We start from the raw sequence: 24024 nt of genomic DNA, 5'->3' as shown, positions 1-24024 counted from the left end.
TATTTATTTATTTATTTTGTCTAGTGGTAATAGGTGTTACGTGGATAACCAAGTTGAAGGTGAATATTACTACTATCAGGGTCGGTCATAAAGTGTGGCCTGGTGGTCGACGGCTACAGCCTCAACACCTCGTAGGGCTGATTTTTTTATTTTTAAATTATATGTATTTTTAATAAAACAATATGTATAATTAGTGTTTGAACCCAATTACATAACAATTAGTTTGGTCTAGTGGCAAAGGGGTATATTCTCAATCCATAGGTTGTGGTATCTACTCTTAGAGACATGTTTAATCTTATTTTTATACAAAAGTTTTTTACACAACCCAATTATGACCAAATAAACCCATATAAAAATTAAATTGTTTAAACATAACAAAACACTCCTTCTACTTAAGGCCCAAAAAATTTTTCATCTTTGTCCAAAATTATTTTAGCTTTCTCGGAGTCGGCCCTGACTACTATATGCAAATAACAACTTTGGTGCCGCAAGTGGTTTATTGGCCACTTGGTGGCACCGTATTAGTTGGTTAATTTGTTTCTTTATTGCAGTTATCATAATAAACGTAATTAAACATCATTTTTTTGTTTTGTTTAAGTTCCGGTACCATAACAAACCGACCAAATTCGCGCAGACTCGCGGCTTTATTTAAAGCTCATGACCGACAACACTTGAGTTTTACCAATGTGCAAGTTTACCGACCGACCCCCCCCCCCCCCAATTGGTCGTTGGTCCACCTCAATCTTTGTATTTTTTTGCTCTTTAGTTCCGGTACCGTAACGTACGTAATCAAAACCGACCGAATTCGTGTCAAGTTAATGGCTCAATTCTCGGGACCGACAACACTTAGGTTTTACCACCGCCTGGGATTGCCAACCAAATAAACATCCTCTTAAATATTTTGTTTTCTTATGTTCATTTGCCGAATTAATTTTTTGGGTTTTAATGCTCGGGTTTTACCAACATCTGGGTTTCAACGCTAGGATTTCGCCAGCTGTACCGGCATAATGCGCCGGTTAAAAAAACTAGTTGTATATAATTAAAGGGGGTGGGGTAAAAAAGATTTGTTGTTCATAATGGTATTAATGTGTATGAAGTGTATTAATATATTTATAATAAAATTTTATCAAATAAATATGAGTTTTTAAATAAGTTTTCACCTAAGGACTAAGCCACACACACAATAGCCAATTGTATCTATCCGATAGTAATATAGCTAATTGTAAGAACCGGATATACATCCTCGACAATGGACACAATGGCTCTTGATATTAGACGGTTGTTATTTTAAACCGATTAATTAGAAATTGGTGATTTTAATTCAACTAAATAATTAACATACAAAATAAAAATAACTAACACTCAAAAGGTAATTAGTAAAAGGAGAATATCACTCTAATCTCGAATCTACTAAGTTATTCATGATGACAGCCATAAACACATGTCAAGAGCACTAAACGTATAAGTAACTAGAATCTTGCTAACGATATCTAGTTAAATGAGTTGTTAGAAAGTTAGAATGAAAGATACAAATTAACCACCAGCAACATATAATGTTGATGTTGGTAGTAGAGGTGCACAAATCGGGTTTTTCAAATAAACGGTTTCGGGTATGGAACTGAATACAGGTATGACCGGGTATTGGAAAATCGGGTATTGGCAATACTCGGGTCAGGTTCAGGTCCGGGTATTGCCTCTAAAAACCATACCCTATGTATCGGGTTCGGGTCGGGTATAAAACCGGGTATTCTAAAACCGGTTATTTAAATACCTTATTTACAGGCATTGAAAACCCCCTAATTTTGGGTTCTTTTTGAGTTTTTAGGGGTATTTTCCAGGTATATATTGGATTTTTAAGGGGTTGCATTTTAGGGGTATTTTTCGGGTATTTTTCAAGTATTTTTTTGGTATAGATTAGGTATTTGAAAAACCCAGTTTCGAGTATTGGAAAAATCGGTTCCGGTTTTCCGGTATTACCGGGTACGAATCAGGTCCGATTCGGGTATGAGTTTTGTTACCGAAATGCATACCCTATCCGTACCCTACGGGTAGGGTCGGGTATTGAAAACCCGGGTAAAATAAACCGGTTCCGGGTTTTTTTATCCGGTTCCAAATTCGAGTTATTTGTGCACCTCTAGTTGGTAGTGGTACGAATGCTCATCGGATTGAGTGATCGTCTCATTCCATCTATAGCTCCTTTCCTCCACGTAGATTTTGAGATTGGTTGCGTTACTTCAAATTCAAATGTTGAATTTTGAATTATATTTTGGATCGTATTGGTGTGTACACATGCTTAATAAGTTACTATGACTATGAGTTCTCGTGCTTGGACCACTTTTATAGTATTATGTATTGGGGTTCGAAAGTATGTAAAGGCTGAACCTTAACCGGTTTCAGTGTATAGAATTATAGATTGAGGCTTGATAGGCTGATGGTTTAAACACTTGTATAGTTGTATGGGCTCATGTGGATTGTGTTGGATCTTCTAGTTGGCCTATGTTTTTTTATGAGGTTCACTTTTGTCAGGCATAGTCACACAGGGGTGTACAAGAAACAGAAAAAACTGACTTGAAATGGAGAAATCGAACCGAAATAAATACTGACGGTTTGGTTTTACATTTTCATAAAAACCGAACTTAGGGTTCGATTTTGGTTATGCATGTAATACAAACCGAAAAAACCCAAAAAAACCGAATTTCTAGATTTTATTTTTTTTATTTTGATTTTAAGTAATTTATAAGTATTTAATAAACATATAACTCAAATGTTTTTTTATCAGATGTATAACAGACACTTAGTTAATAATTAACAATTGTTTATACCTAAAATTTTCAAGCTCAAATGACTAAAAACCAAAAAAACCGTAACCAACCGAGTCTCCTTGCAATATATTATTGTGATATCTGATTAAAATCACAATCTTTGTTAAATAGAATAACTTTAATTGGGCATGTTTAAAAATATTGAAGTGTTACTTAAAAAAAACTATAATTTTTAATGAAAGGCAAATTAAACCTTGTACAGTCATGTTAGAACATTTCACAAACAAACTTTTATATTCATTTAAAAACAAAACTCATAACACACCCACAGACTGTTACAACACATCTCAAACGTTTAGCACACAAGAGCACTTCATAATTAACGTTTCATTCCAGCCGGAGCAAGTGGTGGCGTCACGGCGGCTTGTTGGTGTTGCCTCATCATGTTGCCATCCCATCCTAAATATATTGCACATTAATAAAATCTTGAATTAAAATGTTATTACTATAGTGTTAGTTTGAGTCTTTGAGAGATGAAAATCAATAAGCATATATTATGTTACCTATAGACATGTTAAATCCACGATGCTTAAGCTCACGATACTCTTGGCACATGGCGCATTGCTCGCAACAAAAATGGAGAAGACAGTCGTTGCAGGGTTCCTCGGGCAACATGTATTGTTTTCTAATTTTTGATCGATACATACAACTATATATCCATGGCATCCCGTGAGTAGTAGAAGTATAGTGTAAAGGGCACCATGCACTGGACAAGCTGTATTTACACGTCAAAGAAAATTTATGAGTGATCAAATGTTAAAGGTGTTCATCGTCTAATTCAATTTTTTAGGTCAAATCACTAACTACAGTTTTAGGAAACAACAAAAAATAGCATGATTAGGGTCGTTGGTCGGGTTGGTCGCTTTTAATGGTTTTGAATATTTGATAGTTTGAACCATATTTATTATTTTTTAAGCTCGTATTTAAAAATAAAAGTTATTTAAAAAAAATAGTTCATGAATACAATATTTTTAATGCTTGTTTGCGACCACAATAATTTGTACACCATATCAAAGTTATATAGACACTTACAAGTAGTTCCCATATCCGCAATTTCAGCTATTTGTGCAAAGGTAATGCATGGGCACCAACACGTCATGCAACCTTTTGTCAGACAAGTGTAACATGACATTAATAAAATTATATCGGTTAACAGGTTCAGTTATAAATACAAAATACTTGATACATAAAGGTAAGTTACGAACTTACAATTGGACATGTCAGAGGTGCAATCACAAAGGCCGCTGGACCATTGACCGGCATGCATCATATGTTGTGGTGGTGGTGCCGTTTGTAATGGTTGACCATATGGCGTTGGTGGCGGCATCGGTTGACCGAATACTGGTTGTGAATAATCGGATGGAGTGTACATGGTTATTAAGTAATGGAATTTCTTGTTTGGATTGTGAGGATAAAGGATCTAGTGTGGACTAATATATATAGGCATTAAGTTGGTGATGTGTGTTTGTAAAGTCAAAATAATTAAGGTATCATCTATATATGTCACATAGGTATTATATAATGTGTTGATATTGTCAAATTATGTTATAATTATATATGTTAGTTGTTTATTAAATTAGGTTTACCAACTTAATTATATGGACGTGTTGAATTGGTGATCATGTTTAAATGAAAACTCGTAAGAGCCATATGCTTTTGTACCTTCGGGGACATTCTATAAAATTGGAATGATTCAAAGAAGATTAGCATGATGTCTTCGTAAGAATGACTCTTTAAAATAGAAGTATTCAAAATACTTTGGTAAATAGAACCACTTAGATAAAATAAAACAGGATAAACAATACATCCCTCATATTTAAGCTATAAAAATATTATATTTTAAAATAAACTATTTAGAAAAATATCAAAATTTGTAAATAAATATGATGTTATCGATTTAAATCCTTGCAAATAAAAAAAAGCTAAGAATTAAATAAGTTGAAATTTGCAGTTCGAAAAAAGAAAAAAATAATTATCCGTATAACGAATTATGAATTTTCAAGGTTTTCTGTTACATCATTAACACATACATAATCCATATACAGTCAAATATACATATATTCATGTTATAAGAATGTTTTAGTTCTTTTCAGTTCGGTTAACATTCCTTGATGGATGCTCTCATATACCGATTCACATTGATAGAATGGTTGGCCAAGGCCCATCATCCAACCCTAATTTGTAGTGCAATAGTGTCCAACCGTCTTAAGTTGTAGTCTACTAAATATCACACTTTTCTTGTTATACTCTAAATGTCCACCCCTCAAAACTTCACGCCCAAAATTTATTCCTACTTGATTAATTTTGATTTTGAATGCATCGAGAATTAACTTATGCCTCCCGGATACCGCTCTGACTTCTCATATTACGCCACTTATCCATACTATGCCCCCATACAATAACTTTGTGTATCCACCACTAGACACTCTTAATCATAACCGTCGCTTAGTATCGGTTATTGGTTATTTTGATTCGATAGCAATCTGGTTATCAGTTAATTTTAGTTCGTGGTCAAGGTTTGCTTAACCCTAAAATACTATATAACCCAATGAAAACCCGAGTTAAAAAACTATAATTATAAGGTTTGATTTATGCTGGTAAAAAAAACTTGGTTGAATAGTGTTAGCTATGAACTTATTGTTGGGTTTCGTAGGCCTTTCGGTGTAGGCCCGGTTTATTATTTGAAGTCCAAAGGGCAGACCCGACCAGGTTTGGATTTCTTGTTTAATAAGATACTAACCCTAGTTGCATCTCTATATATATATGATTGTTTTGTACTTGTAATTGTTGTCACTCAATAAAGAAATACCTAGTTGCCACCCGTGGACGTAGGTCAGTTTAGACCCAACCACGTTAAATCCTCGTGTCGTTATTGCTTTCGTGTCGTGTTCAGTTCGTGTGTGCGTTTAATCCTAACAAGTGGTATCTAGAGCTTAGGTTCGGATCGCACGAAGAACACGTTGAGCCGCCTCTTACGCCGTCGTGTCGCCGCTAGCAGTCGCTAGGGTTTCGCTGCCACCGTTCGATTCTCGCCGCCGCAGTAGCGCCGCTAGAAGGATCGCCGCAGCCATCGAGGTCTTTGGTTAGGTTCCGCTCCGAAATTCGGCACCGCATCACCACCGTGTACCGTCGCTATCCGCCTCTGCTAGTTGTTTCAGTTCAACGATTAGGTTTTGGTTTGTGTCGACTGTTGTAGCTGACACTGATTGCCAGAAAAGAATAACCTACAGGTGTTGGATATTATTTGCGATTGACCAGAGGGAAGTAATTTTATTACTTCTTGGAGTTCACACCATTAAGTAAAGTGGAGGAGCAAATCCTTTTTTTGTTGCAGGTCGTGGCATCCAAAGAAAGGTTCTCTTATTTCCTACTTTGACCAGATTTGTGACCAGTTTGTGTGTTTATTTTTGGGAGCATATTCTTATTATACTTTGGGCCTTAAAACACAAACGTAGTAAGCCCAGTTTTGTTTAAGTTGGTGTGGGCAAAAGTTTGGTTAGTTTAGCCTAAAAATAAATTTGGGTCAAGATCGTAGTTGCAAAATACAAGCCAAGAACAATTGAATCAAGATCCTATTTTTTTAAGAACCGTTGTTGAATCAGAAGAAGCATTAAAGAATCAGTGCCAACCGCGTTGTCAGGTTGTATCGTTTCAGTTTAAAGTTTCAGTTTCTGATTTCCAGTTCGTTATTCCGCTCCGTTTAAAATAGGTTGATTATTTAACAGAGTTCAGTAGAACAGTTGTTAAGTCCAGGCCCGTGCGATTGTTGTGTTTGTCTCTATTTTATCCAGTTTTTCGTTTTAGTCATTGTCATGGCAAAAGACGGAAAGGTTTCGATACAGAAGTTTGACGGACAGAAGTTTGGTTGGTGGAAGATGCAAAATTGAAGCGCTACTTTGTCAGAAAGACTTGGATGTAGTGTTTGAGGATGAAAAACCTGAAAAGTTGTCATAAGCAAATTGGAAGAAGTTAGACAAGAAAGCTAGGGCTTGTATTACATTGTCGTTGTCGGAAGATGTGGCATTTAACGTCATGAAAGAAACCACGGCCCGTGGTATGATGGACGCACTATCCAACATGTATGAGAAGCCTTCGGCAGCGAATAAGGTCTATCTTATCAGAGAGCTAGTGACAACTCGAATGAAAGAAGGTGGGTCAGTTACAACGCATATCAATAATCTTAATTCGAACCTCTCCCGCTTAGTGTCAGTCGGCATTAAGTTTGATGATGAAGTTCAAGGTCTTTTGTTATTATCCTCTTTGCCCGATAGTTGGTCGCAAACAGTGACTGCAGTTTGTAGTTCGTCTAGAAAATTTACTTTTGATGGGATTCGGGATTTGATTCTTGGAGAAGATTCAAAACGCAGAAATTCAGGTAGATCATCAAGTGATATATTAGTCACAGAAGGTAGAGGTAGGGGAAAACAACGAGGCAGTGGGAGTAGGAAGAGGAGTCAGTCTAGGACTCGTAATGATATTGAATGTTGGGGTTGTAAAGAGAAGGGACACTTCAGGAATCAGTGTCCGAATGGTAAGAAAGAGGTGAACGTTACAGAAGTCAACACTGCATAAGAATGCCCAGAGGATGAGTTTTACGTTCTTAGTGTTGAGGATAACGTTGATGCTTGGGTGATGGATTCTGGTGCATCGTTTCATGCCACTCACTGTAGTGAAACGATAAAGAATCTAAAGTTTGGGGATTTTGGAAAGGTTCAACTTGCGAACGATGATATTCTAGAGGTTACGGGTATGGGAGATGTTGATTTGATAACTTCAGCCGGTACTTCTTGGACTTTGAAAGATGTTAGGGTTATTCCAAGTTTGAAGAAAAGTTTGATTTCAGTTGGACAGTTGGATGACCAGGGTTACGATGTTAAGTTCGGGAATGGGCAGTGGAAGGTAGTCAAAGGGAATCTCGTGGTTGCTCGTGGCAAGAAAATGGGTTCGTTGTATATGGTCGATATGTCACCGAAAGGAGTGGATCCAGTTTTGGTGAAAGACAAAGTCCGGTTTACAGAATCTCTTGGGCAGAAGAAGGTTCGTTTTGCAAGTAACAAACCCAGTGCCAGAGTGAAGATTCAGGATGAACGAGCCAGAGTGAAGATCAGTCAGAGGACATCGTGACAGTGGGAGCACAGGTCGTGTTTCAGTTACAGTTCCAGGTCGACAGTGGATTAAGAAAACCAGTATTCCAGCTGTAAAAGTCTCTCCGGTGGATTACTTGCTGAATATGGAGAGTGTTTGTTCTCAGGGTATCTCAGGATCCGGTAGTTTGTTTCAGTGGGAGCCGATAGGGACAGAGAACGGGTCAGGGGCAGTTTTAGCCGTGACTGATGTGTTGGAGCTCCGGGGAGCTTTAACGGGCCTTCAGGTTAATTGATGAGAAGGCGGTGGCAACTAGAAGTTAAATGTTTAGATTACAGAAGTACAATCAGGAGTGCAGACGAGAGTACTCAAGGTCTCCGAGTGGGAGTTTGTTGGGTTTCGTAGGCCTTTCGGTGTAGGCCCGGTTTATTATTTGAAATCCAAAGGGCAGACCCGACCCGGTTTGGATTTCTTGTTTAATAAGATACTAACCCTAGTTGCATCTCTATGTATATGATTGTTTTGTACTTGTAATTGTTGTCACTCAATAAAGAAATACCTAGTTGTCACCCGTGGACGTAGGTCAGTTCAGACCGAACCACGTTAAATCCTCGTGTCGTTATTGCTTTCGTGTCGTGTTCAGTTCGTGTGTGCGTTTAAATCCTAACACTTAATACTATATTATTGAATTATTACTTATGAACTTATGCTATATTATTGAATTATTACTTATGACTGTGTCATTTTGATTGACCAAGTAAAACTTCGAAAGTATGTTAATTTCGTGGAATATCCATTAGTTTTTTATTTTGATTACTCTTTCTTTTGTTGTTGTTGGTGGTGGTCATTTTAATTTCCATAAAACCCTTTTATTAATTGAATTAATATATATGTTAAACATACACAGACTATCTTATAAATTCAAAAAAATCAAAATTATAATACATTGTTATAAACTTGTTCATAACTTATAGTTACTGTAGCGGTACTAAAGAGTCTTTATTATACATTGCTATAAACGTATTGTACAAAATTGATAGTTACGCTAGTAGTACTAAAGAGTCTTTATAAAACATTGCTATAAACATATTGTTCAAAATTGATAGTTAAGCTAGTACTACTAAAGAGTCTTTATAATCAATGTTGCAAAAGTCGCTAAGCGGACCCTAGACGGCCGAGTGGGGAGTCGGGTGTACTCGGAGTACTCGGGGAGAGTACTCAGAGAGTACTCAGACATGGTAAATATAAAGAAAATTAATTTTTTGATATTATATATATGTCAAATATCATAAGTTCACCAATATTTATAACAAAATAGGTGAATATCAATATAAATAAAAGAAATATATTTTTAAATAATAAAATATTCTAAAATTACTAATCATTAATTTAAAAAAATGATACGTGTTCTTTAATATTAATGAAATACGAATTGTGTTTTATTTTTTTGAGTCAAAATCGATCCAAGTTCACCGATAAGATGTGGTTCTAGTTGAGGTTGACAACATTTGACTGATTCTTAATAACTAGGCGGATTTACAGATTCTCGCATCGGCGACATACCTTGTAGCGAGTACTCGAAGAGTACTCGGCCTTATAATCCTACTTTTACAACATTATTTATGATAAATTGCTATAAACGTGTTGTTCAGAATTGATAGTTACTGTAGTAGTAATAGTAGTAAAGACCAACAAATTGGCGGGTTCTTCTTTTATCATAGACATGATTAGTCGTTTCACATTTTGTGAGCTACAAGTATCCCGGAGGTGTTTATAGCATTCTGTGATACTTATGTGACTAATCTGGTTATGATAAAATGATTTAGAAAAAATGTTACCAACTTCGTACTTAAAATAGTAGCAGTTTTTTATGTCATAGTTTTTTTCTAGTTGACTAAACAACTTGAACAAAACTGTTTCACGTCATTTAAATTATTAAAATATATATGATAGTAAATTTGTACATAAAATACTAGCAATTTTTGTTTTAAAAAATTTATTGGTTTTGAATCTTTCAAATTCTCTTTTATTTTACAAAAAGATAAATGTGTGTGTGATGCCCATGGAATTTTGTTATTTTCTAAAAAACAGATTTATTTAATGGGTTTTTGCATTAAAAAGTTATTTATTTTTTTTAGTATTATTATTAATTATTTTTTTCCTTTACGAACAATACCATATTTGTTGAACTTTATTAGAAGATATGATACTACGGCCAAGCTCAATTGCTATTTGGAGGGGAATGGAGATGTATGTCAGAGGCTACAACATTTCAATTTTGAATTCGATTCCAATTGAGTTATACCATAGTGGGCCTTCAGGTGGTCAGTTTTATTTGGAGTAGAAGATGGTGGGCCGATGACGGGCGTATGTGACCATATTTTGCCATTTGGTTTCCATGTGTAACCAAACTTTATTCGTTGGTTGTTAAAAAAAAAGAGGAAATGCTACTATTAGTCCCTTCGTTTATTTACCATCCAATAATTTTGGGAAAATACTTTTATACCCTATTATTATGACGTTGTAATTGCATCTTTGTCGTTGTCAAGCATGCTATTTGCGTCTCTCCATCTATATTTCCCTCCAAATTCAAAAAATAACCAAATTCTAGTAATCATTTACATTTTAATCACCCAATATCATCCATAACCAACCTTAACATAAGCGAATTATATTATATTACAAAAAACCATAATCATCCATAATCTTTGGTATAGTAGAAACACACTAAGCTTATCATAACTAGTGATGGTCAAGAATAAAACAATGATTAAGGAGAAATACTTTAAAAAACAAAACCACACTTGATCCGAAAATAATAATAATAATAATAATAATAATAATAATAATAATAATAATAATTATTATTATTATTATTATTATTATTATTATTATTATTATTGTTTGACATACTTAGGTATCAATACCATAGTCACCACCTACTTGATCATATCTTCTCGAGTCCCCGTTCCCACCGGATGTCAAACCTCACATTCGGCGAAAACCTCAATACCACCCTCATGCAACGAAAGGTGGGTCACGGTGGCAAACAAGCATATACTAGTCATATTCATAAACATACATCAGCGACACCAAGAAGTTAAGGTATCCGCAATAGCAACCTTAACTAAATCCTTCCAAAAGAAAAGAGAGAAAAAAAAATTTAAAGCCATGATTTAAATACTCATAAAACATCATTCAACGCCATAGAGTTAGATTTTAATTAGGTTTAATTTATTTGGTGTGCTTGTAGGAGCCAGTGTCAGATTCAGGATGGTGGTAGTGGTGTGATGGTGGCGGTGACTAGAATAGTCGGTATACAATAGTTACGATGTGTTTGTGTATCCACGTTTTGATACTTTGGAAAGCTCCCCGCGTGGGGATCTACTAGTTAATGTCATAATTTAGATTTGAGAATGTACACTAACTAGGAATTGTACTATAATTTTGTGCGACCGTGTACTTAGGTGATCAATCACGACTACAATTTGAGTCGGTTTCACCACCGCGAATCTGCTCTTGGTGTATGTTGTTTACTGGCATGGTTCGGTTGTATGTACTCAACACTTCACAATTAACGTTTCATTCCTTCTTGAGCAAATGGTGGCGTCATGACGGCATGTTGGTGTTGCTTCTCCATGTTTCCATGCCATCCTAAATATATTGCAAATTAATAAAATCTAGAATTAGAGATGAACATCAATAAACTTATGTTATGTTTACCAATAAGCATGTTATATCCGCGGTGTTTAAGCTCACGATACTCTTGACACAAAGCGCATTGCTCGCAACAATAATGAACAAGACAGTCGTTGCAGGGTTCCTTGGGCAACATGTATTGTTGTCTCATTCTAGATCGATACATACAACTAAATACGCATTGAAATCCCACGAGTAGCAAAAGTATAGAGTAAATAGTCCCGTACACCGGACAAGCTGTATTTACACATCAAATAAATTTTATCAGTGATCAAACTAACTACGGTTTTAAGAAACAACAAACCAAACTAGCATGGTTAGACCAACTAGACATACTGGCCGCATTTAATGGTTGGATAGTTTAGACAATTCTCTTATTTCTTTTTAAGCTTGTATTAAAGTAAATTAATTAAAAGATAGTTCATGAATATTGTGCGTGTGTGATCAGGTTATTTTGAGAACCACCATAAGTCGTGAGAACTTTTGAAAACCACATAAAAAACATGTAATATATAATTTTAATTTTTTTTCCATATGTATTATGTAAGTTACATTTACTAGAAAAATTTTATGATTTTTTTTACACGAGTCAACCATTAAAACATGTGTAATGAGCATTTACATTTTGTCACACGTGTAACATAAATGCATGTAACATGTGATAAAGGTAAATTTTGTCGAATTTTTACAAAAATTCTCTCGGTGTGTTTTTTTACGAAAATACTTTTAAAAGTGTGTGTGTTAAATCAGTTATAACTTATAACAATTTAGTTGGTTTAATAGGTTTATTAACACAATAGATCAAATCATACTTGCTTTTTTAAATTATTCTTAAATCATAAAACATAACCAAATATTTTAGTTTGTCTTAACATTTTCTTATTTGCAACCAAGATGATTTGTACACCATCAAAGAGTTATATAGACACTTACAAGTAGTTCCCCTATCCACAATCTCAGCTATTTGTCCGAATGTAATGCATGGACACCAACACGTCATGCAACCTAATACCAGACAAGTGTAACGTGACGTTACTATTAAAACTATATTGGTTAAGAGGTTCTGTTCGGTTATAAATACAATATACTTTATACAAAGGTAAGCTATAAACTTACAATTGGACATGTCAGAGGTGCAATCACAAAGGCCACTGGACCATTGGCTGGGATACACCACATTTTGTGGCGGTGTGATCACATGTGATGCTTGACCGTATGGTGCTTGTGGTGGTGGTAACGGTTGACCGACTGCTGGTTTTGAATAATCGGATGAATCAGTGTACATGGTTATAAATGTAAAGTAATGGGATTGCTTGTTTGAATTGGTGAGTATGAAGGATCTAGTGTATGTTAAAAATTTAAAATAAATAAATTATTAATCTTGATTAATAGAAAGTATATGAGGGATAGCAAGATTGGTGCTCAATCACATCATTTTCCAGGTTTGAGGGGCAAATTTCATGGTTTTCATTTCTCCGCAACTGACACCTTTGTTACACCTCTATTTCTCTATTTAGGACAATTGTAAAATAAGTGAGATGGTTATATACTTATATAGTTATATCTCCAAGAAACTAGTGCTCACTTCTATATTATTTGAAGGTATAATGAAACAAATTTGTTTACAAGATTCTCATAAGTATGCAAAAAAATGGAAGTAACTGGATTTTTTTTATATATAGGCAAATAGCATTGAAATAATAGCACCACCCTCAATGATTAAAAAGAGTTTCAAATTACATAAACACAAGTATTTTTAACCGTTTGTTAAATATATTACATGTTCAAAAGCTATCATGCAATGCAACATGAACGTGACGACAACTCGATCGATATTGGCTCGGCTCGTACATTAAAAGTTTTATGGTCAAAGTTGAAAAATATGAAAGTTTTGTTGCAAAAGTTGAAAGCTTTATTGTAAAAGTGTAAGTTTTCATAGGTAAAGTTGAAAGGCTAAACGTTTTGTGACCTGCGTGTATGTTACCAAAGTTGAGGGGCCATACGTAAAATTGTAAACCTTAGTGCAAAAATCCAATGAACACAACATAACAGGTTGCTTCTTAATATAAAAACAGAGAGAACTTCAATTTACGTCATCCTATTGCGTTTGTGGGCGGCATCCTATTGCGTCCCTCATTTGAAAAAATGAACAGTTTGACTTTCCGTGGTTTTCAGGCGGGATCACTATAAGTCCATCTATCTATTTTCTGCCAATAATTTAGGAAAAAGAATTTTGTGTCATTTTATGTTGTTCTAATTGTGTGTCTATCGTTGTCAAGCATGTAATTTGCGTCCCTCCGTCTATATTTCCCTCCAAATTCAAAAAAAAATAACCAAACTCTAATAGTCATTTGCATTAAACATCAAATGTGATCCATTCATCCATAAAACAACCCTAGCATAAGCAAATTAGAGCCTTCTTGAAGGTGGTTGGGCATTAACCAACACAACAGTGAAACCCACATTAACAAATTATATTACAAAAAAAAAAAAAAACATAATTGTACTACCCGGTCATAAACAGTGAAACTGATAAAAAAACCATTATTAAGGGAAAAATCTTAATAAAAAAAGCATACTTGATCCACAATAAAAACCTTCCACCACTAAACATAATTAAGATTTAGGTATCAATATTGTACATAGGATTGTCACCACCTACTAGATCATATCTTCTCCGTGGCAAATAATTATATGCCAGCCACATCATAACATGAATATTTGTTACGGAAACAAGCATCAGTGACACCAAGAAGTCAATTAATGTATTGTTTTGGATTCGTAATCCGTTGGTAACCATAACCTTTAAGGTCCCGTATCTTGAACCTATTGTAGAATTGCTACTGTAATATTTGCGAAAACGTCAACTTATTTATATTTCAGGAATAAATTCACAATTCCGAATCGAAATGCATATATATCAAATCAACGGTGGGGTCTGTTTGGCACCTAACTGGGCTCCTAAATCGGACCGAACCCTTGTCAGGCTATTGTTTTCTTCTTCCCTCAAAGTTATCGAGTAAAACTTGACAATGATCTTTTGTATGACGCTCTCAAAATAATCAGCAATAGTCCTATAGTCAACTTCTTCTCGACTTTTATTATTATTACTTTCATTAGCATTTAACGAATTTGATAAAGTTTATACATGTGAGAACTATATTAGAAAAATGTAAGTTATGACAAAACCAAAGTATAAATCATAAATTATTAGATAATAAATAAACCACCGAGAAGAGAATTTCATGTGCTTAATTTGTAAAACAAATAACTATGAATTAAGTAAATCAGACGAACAAAGTAGCCAAGCTGTGCACAAGTAGGTATGAAAAGTAGCATTATGTTTTCCGTACCGATACCCATTTTTAGGATTTTTAGTCGGTATCGAGTTCATCCCTACATAGAAATAACAACTTTAACAAAACGGCTTCCACAAATTGACAAGAACTTTTTGAAATGCGCACGGAGCGTATTTTGTATCGAACGATGGTAGTAAAGACTGTTTAGTAGGACTAATGTAAAACTTACCACAACCTTAAATCCAATGGCATGTATAACAATGCACCCCCCCCCCCCCTCTTCAAAAAAAGGAAACAAAAACACCACCACCCCTGTTTTTTGTTCTGTAGCGTAAATTTAGGCGTTTTCATCTGAGGGTTTTTATACGTGGTGTAAATTTACTCGTTTTCGCCAAATTTTAAGTTGCTGTGACGGCACTGGTGGTAACTAGAAGAACAGAAAGTAGACACCGGTTACTACGACATGTTTGTGTATCCACATTTTGATACACGGGAGAGTTCCCCATGCACGCGCGGAGATCTACTAGTTAATGTCATAGTTTGGGTTTAGGGTTGTACTTTTGTAGAATAACTAGGTATTGTACTATAAGCTTGTGTGACCATATTCCAAGCAATATGAGCCACTGGGTATGATGAATGACTAAATGGCCTATTTTGATTGGTACTTGGGTGATCGTTCGTTAAAATTCTGTGGGACTGATCACAACCACGATTTGAGTTGGTTCCACCACCGCAGATCTGCTCTCGGTGTATACTTGTGGCTGCCATTGTTCCGTTGTAAGGTGTGATCGAATATATTATATGAAAATATTTGGTTAAAAAAGTGAAGGTATTAGTTTAAAGAAATGAAATGGCGAATGGTAATATCGGATTAGAAGGAAAAAAGACCAATCGTGAGTAGAGTAGAGCTGGTAAATTGGACATCTGTTTAGACATGATAAGACATGTTTAACAAAAAAAGTACACTATATAATTTTGTACTATTTTTAAAAATAATTAAAATTAGGAGGCTAGATTACATCATTTATCTTCTTGATACATAACACGTATAACTGTCACGTTCGAATCACCGTAGCCAAGTGTTAAAAGACACCTAGTCAAAGTTATATTTTTATATCTTCATAAATGGCAAATCAAACCTTGTACAATCATTATAGAATATATGTCATAAACAAACTTTTAAAACCAATAAATTCATAACACACTCACAAAGTGTAACAATATATCTTAAATGTTTATGCAATAAGGACCGGCTGTCACACCCTGCCAATAGAGGGCTGGGAGTTTCAAGGACAAATTGGTACCATATGTAAGCAGTGGAATATTATTGATAAAGATTAGTTACAATATTTGTACTAAATATTTATGACAAGGTGTAACTACACAACTATCTCTTCTCTTCTCTGACATTGCTGCAATCCGTGTTGGGTTCTACTAATCTCATTGGCATCTAATCTTCTTTGTTCTTGCTCGACTTACGCCTCTATCATTAGTCATGCTCATTACAATGCTAATCCAAATCACTATCCACTAGGTACCTGAATACATGCTAAAAAGTGTCAACTAAAAAGTTGGTGAGTTTAGCTCACATACACATACAAAATAGTTCATTTATAAAAGCGCGCAAGTTTGCGTGTATGTAAGTATAAAGCATGGTGCACATCAATCAAGTACACAATCAAACCTGCAACTAGCATAAGTATCCCCAACTCATACTAGAAGTTAAACTGTCCCGGATTATCACCCTGCTAAAAGCAATAATCAAACACGTAGGTTATATGCCGCAACGATCCGCAGATCTCAGTGTGGTTTACCCAACATAGGGTCGCTGTGCGTGGGGGTCTCCCAAATAGTACTACCCATACAAGCCTCCGGCCCATTCCTTTGGGCTAATGATTGTGTAAAAGTTGGGACAAAAATTTAGCAGTAAAACACATCTTGATAAACATCACAACATATGTAAAACTAGCATGTATCCAGCCCAAAAAAAGTTTAAGTAAAAAGGGCAGCACGAAACTCACCTCAGTCCGTATGCAATATGTATATGAAAGATAATCAATGAGCTTGCACTATGCTAGAAATCACCAAGTACGCCTAGTATATATATTAATCAACAATAAGTTATCGAAAAACAATGTAAAATTCACTATTGGTATTGTGTGCTAGTTAATTCTGTGTTTTCCAACGTATTTGGTTCTTGATGGGTAAAGTTTCCTTTTATGGGAAGTTTGTACCTAAATAACTTAATAAGATTAATGTTTTGTGTTTACGTATATAATTCAGCTTCCGAGATTTTTAGTTACCTTGGTTCATGTGTCGGTTTCGATAAAGTTTCTATTTTTGGAAAGTTCGGTTTTCAGTTAGGCTTCGGTTTACCATATGACCATAGAATTTGTATACATTTCATTGATATCAAAAGTCTAATGATACATATTTAAACAACCATGTCCTGTGTTTACAAACGTTGACAATACCGGTTATCAATGGTGTTGTCGGTTTTTAACGAAATGTCTTGAAAGAATAGTTTAAATAAACGAATACTTTTGTAACTGAAACTTGTCATTTCCAGAATTATATATATCATAAAAATGAGTTATTTTAAGGTCTGATATCTCAGAAATTTTTGGGTTGTACGGTTTTAGTCCTCGTACCTTCGTTTAACGTTTATTTTGGCAAAAACCGAGTTAAAGGCTTAGACAGTTTTTGTAAACTAAGTAAACACTAAAATTATGATTTTATTGGCTCATACTTGTTAAAAATTAGAAACTTCATAGCTTTATATTTTTCAATTGCTTGTTCGGGTTATGCCGGTTTTAGCGTCACTTGCGTTTAAACGCTATTTCTTAATAAAAAGGGTGTTGTAAATATCAATAATGGTTTACAACATAATAATAAATTATTTTAATTATAAATACTGGAAAATATCCATTTTATATTTTTTGAAGTCTTTTAGTCTTTAAAAGCTGGCCCGCTCGTCGGTTTTAACGAAACAACAATTTTAAACTTGTAAACGGGCCCTTTTCTAAATCCGCTTACCGTTAAACATTTTGTAACTTACTTATGGCCATTTTAACTCAAAAGTTTCTGTTCTAAAAACATATTCTTGTATTTTCAGTTTTTAAGAATTAATCGATTTTTCTCTTGTTCCAAAAATGCCCTTGGCCACGTTTATTGATTCAAATCCGGTTTATTTACCACAAAACAGCTTTGGACCTATTTTAATACTTATTAATGATTTATTAAATGTTTCATATTGGTTATAGGGTGCTCGGAACCCTAACAACGGCTTCGGTTCGGTTTGGGCCCGTTAGCACCTTTATGTTTAATTTTTAACAGAACTCATTTTTGGTTAACAAAAAAATTAGGACCTGCTATAATACATAAAAATAAGTTGTTTAAATATTTCAAGAATTTTTAAAAATGTTACATTGGGCTGTTGTTTACTCGTACAGACCCGGTTTTGGCCCGTTAGGGGCATAATCTGGTTTTAAATGTATGTTTTCACATCAAACAAGTTCGGGTCAGGTTATATGTCATTAGAATAATATATGTGGGACTATTAAAACGGTATCATAACAGCAACTAGACTGCATGGTTCGTTTCTTGATCAAACGGACCACTTATGTGTCGTTTGCGGGTGTTTTAAGGCACGGTTTTTATATTACTATTTTAACTTCATCAAAATACTTTTATACAAACAAAATATGATACTTAGTTGCTGGAAAATGTGTGATAAAGTTCAGAGGTTCAATGGTTTTAAAATGGATTAGTCTTTAAACTAGTTTTCGCTTAAACGAGTTACCGAAAGTCTCCAAGTTGATTATGGTTATAAAGGGCTGCACTCAATATGATTTTTACAGCTTCAAACCGGTTATATTCTCCGCATTTTCTGGAATTATTAACAAAGTTACATGGTTTAGTTCACATTCCATTGATTTGGTTAAAAAAAAAAAGAAACAAAAACTTGAGTTTTTGGTTAAGATTTTATGCAGACAAAAGTTTTGTTCTTGCTCGAATTACATGTTGGTAATAACCAGTTTTGATTAAGGTTTTGTGTTGGTTTTGAGCATGGTTAATCAAGGTATTTAGCTGGTTCATTCACAGGTTTAAAACACGGGCTTAAAGCTTAGAATGATACATACACAGAAACGAATACGAGCTGCAGTACCTGGTAACGTTAGGGTTCAAGAGTAGGATCGGGTTCTGATTCATGGACGGTTTAACGAGCAAAAACAGAAACTTCGCCCCGGAATTCTTTTCCCTGAATCCACGAGCACAGAGGGACAGAGATTAGTGTTGTCGGGTTTCTTGTGATTCTTGGCTGGTTCAGTCTCCAGAGAGAAACCAGATAGTATTCTGATGAAAGTTTGTAAATGGGTTTGATGTTGATTAAAGATTGTATATTAGGAAGAGGATTAGATTGCATTGAATTTTAAAGATACTTTGCATGAATTGTAATTGGAGATGGATGTGGATTGGTGGCAGGGGATTGATGATCAGATGATATCTTTTGTTTTCTTAAATATTTGTTGTTTTTGATCCATTTAAAATAATAGGTTTTATATATACATTATATAGGTAACATGTTTTTATATATAATCCATGAGTTTATATATGTAGGTGATAATACATATCACAATTCTTGTTTATCGATCTTTGTTTCGTTTGGTTTGGTGACCGGACGGTAATATAAGAAATTGCTTGATGTTTGGATTATATATTTTGGATACCCAGGAAAATTAACTAGTTATGGAATGACTCGTATAATTTGTGTAGTTATCGGATTCGATTCCTTCCGGGCTAAATGACTCTCTGTTTCATTTGATTAATTTGGGTCGAGCCCGTGATATAAAACATGATATTATCATGGGGCTTACCCCTGTCTCTATTGGTTTCAACATAATTCTTGGGTCGCGCCAATTAGTTATTATCTCCTCGGTTTGGGCCAACCCTATTAATGTACAGTTCGCTTCGACTATTCGACCAACTTCACACTTAGCCTCTAACGATAAGTCTTCTAAAAAAAAATTTCTAGCCCTATTTTTAGGGTTGTTACACCGGCAAAGAAAAGGCGAGGAGGGCCACTATCCCAGACACAGTCCCGAGAAACCAGACACATAATTGTTAAAAAAAAGTTACATAATTTTGTTTTAAAATAAAAACCTACAAAATCATTCCATCGAACCAAAAGGTCATTGGTTCAATTTTCACAAGTGTTTTTCTTTCTTTTTTTTAATCGAAAAAACTTTTCTTTGTATATTGTATGGGTCATTTATTAACTTGTTTATTATTTTTTATTTTGTTTTGATCTGTATTAGGCTTTGGAAATGCAACCCCAATTGGTAAAATTGTTAAATTATTTATCACATATTAAAAAATATGATTTTAGGGGGCCATTGTTTTACTCGCCTTGAGTCCCGAAAACTAAAGGGGTTATCAGCGACGACACTATATCCAGTCAACACTTCATAATTAACGTTTCATTTCTGTCGGAGCAAATGGTGGTGCCATTACGGCAAGTTGCTGTTGACTCTCCGGGCTTCCATGCCATCCTAAATATATTGCAAATTAATAAAATCTAGAATTAGAATGTTACAAATACTATGCTTAATTGTTAGTTTTAGAGATGAATATCTATAAACTTATATTAACTTACCAATAGACATGTTAAATCCACGATGCTTAAGCTCACGATACTCTTGGCACAAGGCGCATTGCTCACAAAAATAATGAAGACAACAGTCATTGCAGGGTTCAGCGGGCAACATATATCGTCGTCTCATTCTAGATCGATACATACAACTATATAGCCATGGAAATACCGCGAGCGCTATAAGTATTGTGTAAATAGCCCCATGCACCGGACAAGCTGTATTTACACGTCAAATAAAATTTGTCAGTGGTTAAACTTAAAGGTATTCATGGATTGATTCAAATTATAATTTTAGGAAACAACAAACCAAACTAGCATGGTTGGACCAATGTGTGCGCGCGCGCGGGTGTGTATATATTGTAGAAAATAAAACATATCAATAAATAAGAGTAAGCGGGCGGTAACTAACATTTCATACCCTTTGGCCGGATCATTAAATTTATTTTAACGATTCAGTCGATTTAATAAGTTTATTAACACAATAGATCAAATCATACTTACTTTTTAAATGATTCATACATCATAAAACACAACCAAAATAGTTTAGTTTGTCTTTTAGCATCTCCTTATTTGTAACCAAGATGATTTGTACACCATAAAAGCTACAAACATACTTACAAGTAGCTCCCCTATCCACGATTTCAGCTATTCGTCCAAACGTAACGCATGGACACCACCACGTCAAGCAACCTATTACCAGACAAGTGTAACATGACGCTAACAAAACTATAGTGGTTAGAGTTTCGGTTATACAAAATACAAAAGACAAAAATACATGATACATAAGGTAAGTTAGAATTTAGAAACTTACAAGTGGATATGTCTGAGGTGCAATCACAAAGGCCGCTGGACCATTGGCTAGGATACATCATATTTTGTGGCGGTGCGGCCACATGTGACGCTTGACCGTATGGTGCTTGTGGTTGTGGCAGTGGTTGACCGACTGCTGGTTTTGAATGATCGGATGGATCAGTGTACATGGTTATAAAATATAAAGTAATGGGATTGCTTGTTTGAATTGGTGCGGATGAAGGATCTAGTGTATGTTAAAAGCTTAAAATAAAGAAAATATTAATCTTGATTAGAAGTTAAGTGTATGAGGGATTAGCAAGATTGGTGCTCAATCACATCATTTTCCAGGTTTGAGGGGCGAATTACACGGTTTTCATTTCTCCACATTTGAGAGTTTTGTGACATCTCATAAACTACTAAATTTAACGTACCAAATTTATCTTATTACTATTATTATTCGTGACAAATTTAATTTCGAGCACTCGGGATTAAATGTATAAAAACTCAACCAACCGGCTAAAATTCTTACATACATAGCAGCGTTATTTTGTTTAGAATCTAGTTTTAGTCGTAACGGATATAAGAGGATTGTTAGAGAAAAGAGGGTGACTATATATCATCAGGTGAAATGTTTAAATGTGAGTTCTATGAATTTGCCCTTTTACTATGCAATGGTTATTCGCACACTCTTTTTAGATATTTATACACTCTCTTAACACACATATTATCTTTGTATACATCCTATAAAGGGTGTATGAATAACACATCCCTTCTACTGTGATTTTGGAATAGAATGCATGCGTGTATAAATAAGAAAAGGTTTATTAGATTGTGTTTAACATTTAAAATTTGTTTTACACAAATGAAATGTGTTGTATGAAAATGTTTTTTTTACAAGTGTGGAACTCGTCTTCAAATAAGAAATTTACCTATAAGTTTAACTATGAGGCATTTTAGGGCGATTATGTAGTGTACATGTATAGTATGCCAGAGATGTGTCAACTTGGTTTGACACCGGTTTAGATCGGTTGGAGAAAAAACCGGTATGTAGACCTTTGAACTACTTGTTCCTAGAACACAATGTTTAGCTTAGAGGTGCACAAACCAGTTTAAAACTCAAAACATGTTTGATTGAAAAAGGTTCGGTTTGGTCAACAAAAGTCAAAAGTGGTTTATGATTAGTTTCAGTTCGGGTTTTTATCGGTTTTGGTTCGGTGGAAAAATTGCAAACCGGTTCCAAACATACGGTTTCAATCGGTTCCAAATCGGTTTCTACATAATCAGTTTCAAGCCGATTCATTTTCAGTTAAATTTTCAGGTCAAGTCGGTTAACGGGTTTATCCGCCCAACTGTAGTTTAGCTATATGAATTCCTTTAAAACCCAAAATTAGACACAAGTCACACCTTTTAATGATTAAACCATACAACAAAAACCAAGATTTACTCCCATAATGTTCCTTAATCACAGGAACTTTTACTTTAAAAAAAACAAAAAAAACAACATGCCATGCCGGATATCATAGTTTTTGTAGTAATAATAATAATAGGTATATAGATACAATTGCAACTTTTTCCATTTAGAAATCAACACCAACACTAATAACGCCATGTTATAAGGAATTAATAAAGGCAGGGTGACCATTTTGCGCACCACTACCCAATAATATGATTGAACCACTTTTAGAATAATAATAATACTAACAATAATATTCAAGGATGTGATGCTAAGTAAGCCAATAGTCCAACCAATGGTGCGTTTATATACGTTGTGGGCTCGGTTTCTTGAAATAAGGGTCTAGAGTCGGGGAACGCGTCGGTGGTGTTGGGCCCACCGACTACTGCGCCAACTAGTACGTTTGGGTTTGGGGTCTGGGCTGAAGAAGTAACGAGACCCGGCTTGACAGCCTATGTGGGCTGGATGGACTCTAACCGAGGGTAATGAGCTGCCTCGGTGGTGTAACCTTTGTGGGTAGCGTGGCCCGTATCCTACCATGTAGGACATTCGCATCGGGTTATCTCCAAGGATATAGTTCACCTGTGAACCGAAGTAAAATAATGGTTAGAAGTAAATCAGAATAACCGAAACATAATCAAACACAATCGTAATTAAAAAAATGTTAATAATTTGTTTAAGGTAAAATATAATTGAATATATCGTTTAAAATTAGTTTGACTTTTCCATTAACCGAACCGTTTATAACCAAAACCCAAACAGTCATGAAAATCTAAAAACCAAAATACAAGGGTGCAAACAAGCTAAACTGCTCGAGAGCTACTAGAGAACGGCTCTTTAAAAAGTTCGATCGAGCCAAGCTAAATTGAGCCTGAACTCAAGCCGGTGCATAAAAGTAAGCTCGTTTAATAAACAAGCCCGAGCCAGCTCGCCAACCTAAACAAGCTTGTCATTTATATAATTTTTAAAATATATATTTATTAATTATTAATTAATAAATATAATGTTGTATAAAAATAACTAAATATTATTTAATACATAAAATTATTATAGAAAAAATATATATAAAAACAATTATAATTATATAAAAATAACTGATAAATAGTAAACGAGCCGAGCCCGAGCTTGAGAATCTACTCAAGAGCCGAGCCCGAGCTTGAGAATCCACTCAAGAGCCGAGCTCGAGCTTTGAAAATAGAGCACGAAACAAGCTGAGCTTAA

General features: G+C 34.8%; 1 protein-coding gene, 1 non-coding gene and 3 pseudogenes across 4 annotated transcripts in view; 1 reads left to right on the top strand and 4 right to left on the bottom strand.

Annotated features, from left to right (window-relative positions):
* Positions 1 to 3069: 3069 nt before the first annotated feature.
* LOC143624485 (protein PLANT CADMIUM RESISTANCE 2-like) lies at positions 3070 to 4352 on the bottom strand (annotated as a pseudogene). The gene is made up of 4 exons (XR_013152121.1): positions 4032 to 4352; positions 3855 to 3926; positions 3326 to 3537; positions 3070 to 3221 (listed from the first exon to the last, which is right to left on the bottom strand). The product of XR_013152121.1 is annotated as a protein PLANT CADMIUM RESISTANCE 2-like (transcript).
* A 128-nt stretch (positions 4353 to 4480) lies between these two features.
* On the top strand, positions 4481 to 4581 carry LOC143624486 (U6 spliceosomal RNA). The gene has a single exon (XR_013152122.1). It is a non-coding gene; the product is annotated as a U6 spliceosomal RNA (small nuclear RNA).
* A 6900-nt stretch (positions 4582 to 11481) lies between these two features.
* Positions 11482 to 12891, bottom strand: LOC143624460 (protein PLANT CADMIUM RESISTANCE 2-like). Its single transcript, XM_077095106.1, has 4 exons — positions 12723 to 12891; positions 12540 to 12611; positions 11631 to 11843; positions 11482 to 11561 (listed from the first exon to the last, which is right to left on the bottom strand). The coding sequence occupies exons 1-4, from the start codon at positions 12889 to 12891 to the stop codon at positions 11482 to 11484; spliced, it is 534 nt and encodes a 177-aa protein (XP_076951221.1).
* A 7486-nt stretch (positions 12892 to 20377) lies between these two features.
* LOC143624459 (cell number regulator 2 pseudogene) lies at positions 20378 to 21538 on the bottom strand (annotated as a pseudogene).
* A 1350-nt stretch (positions 21539 to 22888) lies between these two features.
* Positions 22889 to 24024, bottom strand: part of LOC143624458 (endoglucanase 8-like) — a 50204-nt pseudogene continuing 49068 nt past the window's right edge. The window contains exon 6 of the transcript XR_013152116.1: positions 22889 to 23385. The product of XR_013152116.1 is annotated as an endoglucanase 8-like (transcript). The remainder of the gene's footprint in view (positions 23386 to 24024) is intronic.

Source organism: Bidens hawaiensis, unplaced genomic scaffold, assembly GCF_021521415.1.
Source record: "Bidens hawaiensis isolate Kalapana, Puna unplaced genomic scaffold, B.hawaiensis_p1.1 tig00003781_1, whole genome shotgun sequence".
Classification (NCBI taxonomy): domain Eukaryota; kingdom Viridiplantae; phylum Streptophyta; class Magnoliopsida; order Asterales; family Asteraceae; genus Bidens; species Bidens hawaiensis.
This window is presented reverse-complemented; position numbering and strand designations above follow the sequence as displayed.

Excerpts from the sequence above, each read along its gene's own strand:
- LOC143624460 (XM_077095106.1), bottom strand. The coding sequence starts at position 12,891 with ATGTACACTGATTCATCCGATTATTCAAAACCAGCAGTCGGTCAACCG. Across the intron at positions 11,844-12,539 it reads TGTGGATAGGGGAACTACTT|CTTGTCCGGTGTACGGGACT; the intron begins GTAAGTGTCTAT and ends GTGTAAATACAG. Across the intron at positions 11,562-11,630 it reads CGGATATAACATGCTTATTG|GATGGCATGGAAACATGGAG; the intron begins GTAAACATAACA and ends CAATATATTTAG.